Raw genomic sequence first — 8,597 nt, 5'->3', positions numbered from 1 at the left:
AGCATCGTTTTTATCATGAGAGTGAGAAGTGGAGACCACATCCCCCTAGATATGAGCAAGAACCCTTTGCAAGGTCTCTGTATTTATTGTCGTCAACTCTTAAAGTTGTTCAAGATGAGAAGCATTCATCAAAGACACAACTCTCAATACTGCAACGGATGATAGATGTTCATCCAGAGCAGGTGTAGAGTGGGATGGCTCTGCACGGAACAAGTTAAATTTTAGCTCTTCCAAGGAACAAAGCACATTGGTGGCAAATGACTGGAACTCGTCCCTTGTGACATATGCTCTTAGGGTAACCTCTGGCTCAACAAATGGGCCAGAGTAAGTTCGTGTTCCGAGGACATCTTCTGTCACAACTTGTTTGGCGTTGGTCGTGGAAGGATTTCTAGCCGATCCTTGCGCATCTCGTTGAGGAGAAGACACTATGGTCGTTCTGACAAGAGAAATTTCTTCACGAGATTCAGAGTCTGATGCAGAGTCTGATGCAGAGTCCTCATTGTGTGGACTTAGAGACTTGTCAAGAGTCTCCAAGCCTTGTGCGCCTAGACCTTGTTCTGAACAAAGTGGGGATGAGACTAGGGCAGAGGAAACGAATTCTTCTGTGGGGGAGAGTGGCATGGCATGGGGAGACATGCAAATTATATTTTTAAAGGAATCAACCTTTTGAGATGGTGAGTCCAGAGTCGTGGGTTCCTTTTGGCTCATATGGCCACAGGCAGATGCAACCTCTGGCTGGTTTGGCTGGATAGGGATTGAGGTGTACGCCTCTGATTCAATGATCCTTCTTGCTTGACCAACAGGATTAGGTATTGTGGATGCACTAGGAGTTAGGCTGGGTATATAGGTGTGCCTACCTTTTTTTCCTAGTCTGAGTTGGCTCTTCTGGAACTAGGGCAGCGCCTCCCTCATCATCATCTTCATATGAGTTGTCAGAAGAAAATCTCTCCTTCTCGCTCTCATCCTCCTCTCCCTCTAAGTCATCTGTGTCAGAACTTGATGAGTGTTCTTTTTGGTGATGCAAAGACTCCTCTCTCTTCATCTTCTCTTCCTCCTCCCTCCGAGCTCTCTCTTGTTGTTCTCTTTTCTCCCTCTCTTCCCTCACTCTCTTTTCCCTTTCCTCCTTCTCCCTTTGTATTTGGGCAGCCTTGGCCTTCTTGGTTGCCTCTTCAACCTTCTTTTTTCTTTCTGCCTCTTCCTCTTCACCTCTCTCTCTCTCTTTCTCTTCTCTTGTTCCCTCTCAGTTAAAGGTCTTTCTGCCTCTTCTCTCTCTCTTAAGTTGTGCCTATGTGTTTTAGGGTTCGAGGCATTGGTCCTAGTGCCTCGCATACATGTTTGTAAGCTCACCGCACCTCCCTCGTCTTCATGTAAGTGACCAATTTCGATGGAATTGCCGCTTAGCTGGATAGCCATCCTTATGCACAATTGGCTTGTATGTAGATATCACATGGACCTTGTGCACAGGAAAGCAAAAGATGTCGATGTTCTACTCTTAAAGACTAGAACTTAGAAGAAGACCTAGAAAGCGAGGGAAGAGCAGAGATGGTAGGTCCTTTCCCTTGGAGACATCAAGGATCTTCTTTGCCACATCCTCCACAAACTTCGTGCAAAGAAGAACCCATAGACAATCTGGAGTATGTTTGTTGAGCATATTGGGGGCAAGAACTGGCAACGGTACTGAGATGAGTACCGTATCTGCTGGTTGTAGCCCAACATCTTCAAGAAGGTAACCAACTCGTTCGCGGTTGGGAGCAGTGCGTACTCGTTCAAACCAAGATCAGTCTTGATGGGTAGTTGAAGGATGTGGGAAAACAGCAACCTGGAAATACGTATGTTGACGTATTCTTTGCTCGCAGGGAGATAGAACTCACCGACTATCCCTCGTTGAGAGTCGATTATGTCGCAAGATTGCTAGAATTCCTGAATGAAGCACTCAGCAACGGCGTCATCGGTGTTGGTGAGGGCAGGGTTGAGAAAGTGGTGGTGGAGAATGTCCATAATAGGGTGATACTTAGAATCGAAGTTATCCAAGATGAGGTATAGAGAGTGGTTGTTTGGTTTCAAGGGAAGCGGTACAATGTTTTTGTTGATCCTCTCTCTCATTGATTTGATGATAATCCCTTTTACCTTTCAAAGAATTATGTTTCTCTTCATTCAGTTCCAGTGATCATCACTGAGTCTGTTCAGTGATCGCTTAAACAAGCATTGTAAATCCTACAGCGACAGAGATACTTCAAGAAGACAAAACTCACACCAAAGAATCTTCAGTGAATGTCGAAGACTGAAACTGAAGTTTAATGATTGGCGCGTTCGTGATCTAAAGCAGTATTCAGTAATTACAACCTGGTCAACATATGTGTGAAGACTGCTCAAGCCTCAGTGAATGCTTAAGAGACCTTCAGTGTCATTCCAGCATTCAGCGATCAAATGAAACTTGTTGTGCAAGATTGTTTTTGTATTTTCCTTCCACATAGAAAGGACAAACCCATACCCTATCTAGAGTACAGTACAGCATGGAGCCGAGTAGTTGACTCTAGTGCCCACCAACTCCACGAAAGGATGTCTGCTCATGAATATACAATTGTACTATACACTGTAGCAAAGGATAAGTTTTCCTCTGAATGCTTGATGTGTGTTCAAACCCTTCTGATTTCCATTTAATGCAATAGGTATAAATACATGAGTGCTCTCTCCATTCAGAGAACACACGCATATATGCACACATCTAAAAAGAACACTTATGCTTATCTTCAAGCAAGATAGAATCTCTCCTAAGAATTCTAAAGTTATTACCTAAAAAGAACATCCTTTTGTCTTTATCTTTTCAGCAAATCTTTTCTATTTTCCTAAGTATATCTGTGTGTAAACTTAGATTGTTTTAGATAGGCTACCTTTACCTTTTTTATTTCCGAAAACAATCTATAAAAAATCTGTATTGATCTTTCTCTTTCAATATATATTTTTAAATTCAAAAGTTTAATGTGTTTGTATTCAGCAAGTGGTATCAGAGCAGTGTTTTCTTCTCGTCTTGTTTTGTTGTTTATCTGCATTTTATTATCTCTCTTTCTCTAGATAATTTATTGCTTTTCAAATGGCTTTGCAAAACACAAGCACAAACTTTCATGATAATGGCTCCCTTGCCAAACCTCACCGATTTATTACAGACAACTTCAGTCTCTGGAAAAATCGGATGTCTCTTTTCTTGGAAGGTGTGGATCCTGAGATCCCACATAATATAGAAAACGGATCTGATGTTCCATATGTTATATCTCCGGTTGTTCTAGAAACAACTACGACTGCCGCGATTCCTAAACGGCAGAATCCTAAGCTCCCTTATCAGTGGAGTGATGAAGACAAGAAGAAGGTAGCTATAGATACTCGTGCGAGATCTATAATAGCTATGTCTCTTCTTCATGAGCACTATTACTCTGTGATGAGGCTTAGGACCTCGAAAACCATGTGTGACACTCTTTGTGTTCAATATGAAGGTACCTCTTAGGTACGAGAATCGAGGAAGATAAATCTAGTAACACAGTATGAAAGGTTTCTCTATGGAAAGAATGAAACGTTGTCTGAAGTACATCAAAGGTTTAATTGTCTTCTAACTCTGAATATTCCAACTCTGAAACTTTGACGAAGTTTCTAGAATATTTAGCAGAATCCTGGGAGACATATTCTATGTGTCTCAAGATGTCTAAAGATATGTCCTCCCTTTCTTTTAGCTCTTTATATGGGATACTGCTCAATCACGAGCAGTCTCAACAACTAAGGGGGTGTTTGGTTTGCCGGAATGGATTGGATTGGAGGGGATTTGGATTTAAAATCCAGGAAATTTGTATTTGGGTTGCTTAATTGTAAAGGATTTGGAATCCTAGGATTTCATAAAAATCCATTAGACGCGGGATTTAGAAATCCTTTGCAAAACCGCGGGATTTCAAATCCAAATTCCATGGAATTCCTCTCCATCGTTTCCACACGATTGCACAGGGCCTCACTCTCCATCGCTTCCACACGATTGCGCAGGGCCTGAATACTCTCCATCGCTTCATGTCGATTGCTTCAACCAGCTTACGAGACATCGCTTCCCTCACACCCGCCCTAATCCATCGCTTCCTTCCCTTCGGCCCTAATCTATATATCTCCCTGTTCCCGTAATCGGAGGTAAGTTCTTGATCCAATCTCTATATCTCTCTGTTCTCAGTAGTCTGTATTCAATTTCAAGAACCTATTTTATTGATTGCGTTCGTATATAAACCCTAATTACGGTACACGGATTGATATTTGTGCGTATTTGGTAATTTTTGTTGCTTTGATGAATGAATATGAATTGTTTGGTCAATTGCGGTACTATGAATGAATATGAATTGTTTGGTCAACTGTGAGAAAAATAATTCTAAGGTCCACTATTCACAAAATAGTTAAGAAGCTGGCATATGCTACCTGCAGTGTCATGTAATGTCCGCCTCTTTTTAACAAATTGATGCCCAGTCGTTCCGTTGGTTCTATACCAATTGTGTCTAATACAGCATTGTATTGCCCTTTCAAGATCACTTCCAGATCCTGCGATCATAAACCAGTGCACATGAGAGCACGGCCTAAAGGCACCCTTCCGATGACCTATCAACAAGTACTCTCTTTGTCCCAAAATAAATGTCCATAATAAAAAGGCACACAATTTTAAAAATGTGTATTTATTACACTTTTTACCTAAGGGGCTATTTACTAAACACTTACAATAGACTGCCTGTTCGGCACCAGCTGCCAAAAGACGATCTATGCTTTCACTTTCACATGTAGCTGAAACCGTACAACCTGCTGCAACGGCTAGCTACACTGTAGAGTAACCTACAGCTCCTCCTCCACCCACCACTAGTACCCTCTGTCTGTGGACTTTATAATTATAAAAGTATTGTGCAAAATACATGGTAAAATTTGCCAAAGAGAGTAATATGGCTTTCCTTTTGTTTTTACTCCTTCTGTCTTCATGGTTATGTTCTGAACCAATTAAGCATAATCAATTTTAAAAGTAACAAGTGCATATTGGTGGAAGAAGTTATGAATCTAGGCATTCTATAGCTATAGATAATAAAACATGACATGTAAATGGAACTTCTATACCAAATATGCATATTGATTTCCAAAATTTTGGTAACAAATTTTTGTATACCAAATATGGAGAAGGCCTATGATAGCATTTCACGGGTCATAATTTGGAGGAGCCTGGAAAAGAGGGGTGCCATGTAGATATGTCTGGACGATTCAAAACTTTTGGGAAATTTTCTTTTTCACACACTTTTCTCAAGTCAGAGGTCTTCACGGAAACAATCACTCCACTATTTCTGGTAGAGAACAGGTGTGCATACATCCCCTCCCCCCACCCACAAACAAACCCCATCTTCGGGTAGGATATATTGGGCTCTTTTGGTTTGGTTTGGTTTGGTTTGGTTTGGTTTGGTTTGGTTTGGTTATATAACAGTCAAACAGCATGGGCAGGACAGGAAGAGAGAATGGTTGAGCTTCACAAATAGATTCGGGTGTTATTCTCTCATGCTGTCGGGTTTAACTTTGGGTTATACATGCACCATTGGAAGTTACAAATAAATTTCTAAATTAAATCATCTATATGACAATGGCAGGCACCAAACGAAAGGTTATCCCCACTCATCCTTTGGGTTTATGTTAATATATCTTTACTTTCTTTCTTGTTCCTTCTTCAATAGTAACTTTAAATTGCAGTCACAAGTCATAATTGCCGTTTATATTAAAGTTTTCACACAACATAATAAGATACTCAAGAGAGTCTATGTTTAACAATTTAGCATCAAGAGTATTAACAATTTGGGAAATTGGACAGGAAATGGATCGCCTTAGTTTAAGAAGACGTTTACATAGGCAAAGGAGACGAGAGTCATTGGAATGGTTTAAGATAATTGTCAATGTTGTTCTATTCAATGTTGTCTCCCTTTGGATGACTATGGTTAAAAGACAAACGGATGAACAACAAATTGGATACTATTCTTCAAATGTGGACCGATCCTCAATAATGCATAGGTACATTTATGAGAGTGACACTATGTCCACCTCGCAAATTAGGATGACTCGAGCATGTTTCAAAAAGTTGTGTGCCATGGTTGAAACATACGGAGGGTTAAGAACAACTAGGTTTATGAATATTGAAGAACAAGTTGCCATGTTTCTTCATATTATTGCCCACAATGTTAAGAATCGGGTTATGATATGTCGTTTTCACCGTTCAGGAGAAACAATTAGTAGAGTTGTTGCTCGAGTGTGCGATGCCGTAATAAGGTYACATCCACGATTGCTTAAGAAACCTGAACCTGTTCCCGATAACTCWACCGATCAAAGATGGAAATGGTTTAAGGTATTTCTACTTCTTCTTTAAAATTTACTTATTTCTAARTAAGTCTAATTATTATGAAAATATAATGATCTTCATTTTCTTGGTTCTAGAATTGTCTAGGAGCTTTAGATGGAACTTACATAAAATGTATAGTTCCAGAAGAAGACAAACCTAGATATAGAACAAGAAAAAATGAAATTGCGACAAACGTGCTAGGGGTGTGCTCACAAGATATGCAATTTATATATGTCTTGCCGGGATGGGAGGGGTCGGCTGCTGATGGTCGAGTGCTTCGAGATGCTCTTCTTAGGCCTCATGGATTAAAAGTTCCATGACCGGGTATAGTTTACAATAGTTTACTATATATTAACAAGTTAAGTTTTGATGATTTATTAACTTAATTTATTACTAGGTTATTACTTGGTTGATGCCGGATACATAAATGGAGAGGGTTTCTTAGCTCCTTATAGGGGTCAAATATATCATTTAAATGATTGGCGTGATGGACACCAACCAACCACCGCCAAAGAATTTTTCAATATGAAGCATTCATCAGCGAGAAATGTTATTGAACGACGTTTCAGTATGTTGAAGGCAAGGTGGGAAATCTTACGAGATAACTTGTATTATCCTATTAAACAAAAAGTCAGGATCATCATGGCATGTTGTCTCCTCCACAATTTTATAATGCAAGAAATGCCAGTAAATCCACTTGACAATGACGGTGAAGTGGATGAGGGAACTGGAGACCATGGAGTCGAAGACGGAGATAATATAAATGTTGTTGGTACTTCAAATGAGTGGACGGCATTTAGGGACAATTTAGCACAATCTATGTTTGATTCTTGGAATGCTACCAATTAATTTGTATGATTCAAATATTTGTTTAACTCATACTTGCCATGTTTGTTGAAATCTAATGTTTGTTTTGTAATAGCTATTCAATAGTTTGGACATGGATAATTAAATGTCGTTATACTTTTGATTCATTATGTTTGTAGGTATGACGAGTCAAAATAGAAATTATAGAGTTTGGACGAATATTGAAGAAACAAAACTCGTTGAAGCTTTACTTACTATGGTGAATACGTGAGCATTTAAAACCGATAATGGCTTTAAATCGGGTTATTTACCATTTCTTGAGCAATTGTTAAAAGAATCTTTGCGGGCTCCGGGATTTTAGGGAAACCACACATCGAATCAAAGTTAAAAATAATGAAGAAAGATTGGACTATTGTGCATGACATGATTAATGGTTCATATAATAGTGGCTTCGGATACGATAGTGTGAAGCATTGTGTCGTTGCGGAAGACCAAGTTTGGGAGTCGTATCTTCAGGTACATGCTCAAAAGAACTTGGTATTTATATTTGCATTATATATAATCATAGTTATATGTATATTTAATAATTTCTATTATGAAATAGGTCCAWAAAGGGGCGGGAAAATGGAAGAACAAACCATATCCTTTTTATGAGGATCTTTGTATTGTATTCGGAAAAGATCGTGCCACAGGAAATAGAGAAAGAGATTTTGTTGAGGCGGAACAGGAGGCGCGTACAGAAGATCAAACACAAAACCTGAATGACGAGTCCGATGATGTAATTGCAACTAGAAATGTTCAAGGTGGGAATGCAAATATGCAATTTGAAGAAACTTCAACTGTGCATCGTAAGAAGAGAAAACGTCAAGTAGATCCCATGGCTGACGGATTTAGTAATGCGGTTACTAAACTTGGAGAAACTTTGGAGAAAATGGCGAACAAACTTAGCAGGGTTGTAGAACGAGACGACGAAATTGATAAGAAACGTTCGATGATCACTCCTGAGATATTACAAATGCAGACGTTGGCCCAACGGGATAAGTATAAAGCAATTTCATTGATAAGAGACGATCCTGAAAAGGTGAACACGTTTTAGGATTTCCAAGAAGCGGACAGGGAAGGTTATGTCGATTGGGTTTTAAATGGATGAAAATTTTGGTGGGTAAATATGTGGTTTTGAAAGAACAAGTTGGTAGTTAAATGTGGGTAAAGTTGGTAGTTAAATGTGGGTAAATTTTGGTGGGTAAATATGTGGTTTTGAAAGAACAAGTTGGTAGTTAAATGTGGATAAATCTAAATCCTACAAACCAAACAGAGGAATGGATTTCACATCAAATCCAAATCCTGCAAACCAAACACAGGAATGGATTTTAAATCCAATCCAATCCAAATCCCATGGAATCCAAATCCCTCC

General features: G+C 39.4%; 1 protein-coding gene across 1 annotated transcript; it reads left to right on the top strand.

Annotated features, from left to right (window-relative positions):
- Nucleotides 1–7,576: 7,576 nt before the first annotated feature.
- Nucleotides 7,577–8,279, top strand: LOC112503849 (uncharacterized protein At2g29880-like). Its single transcript, XM_025107835.1, has 2 exons — nucleotides 7,577–7,699; nucleotides 7,788–8,279. Exons 1-2 carry the CDS (start codon nucleotides 7,577–7,579, stop codon nucleotides 8,277–8,279), a joined length of 615 nt encoding a protein of 204 aa, XP_024963603.1.
- Nucleotides 8,280–8,597: the final 318 nt, after the last annotated feature.

The sequence above is a fragment of the Cynara cardunculus genome, unplaced genomic scaffold, assembly GCF_001531365.2.
Source record: "Cynara cardunculus var. scolymus isolate 2C unplaced genomic scaffold, CcrdV1 Un_Scaffold_3988, whole genome shotgun sequence".
Classification (NCBI taxonomy): domain Eukaryota; kingdom Viridiplantae; phylum Streptophyta; class Magnoliopsida; order Asterales; family Asteraceae; genus Cynara; species Cynara cardunculus.
Note: the sequence above shows the minus strand (reverse complement) of the source record. Positions and strands in the feature narration are given on the sequence as shown.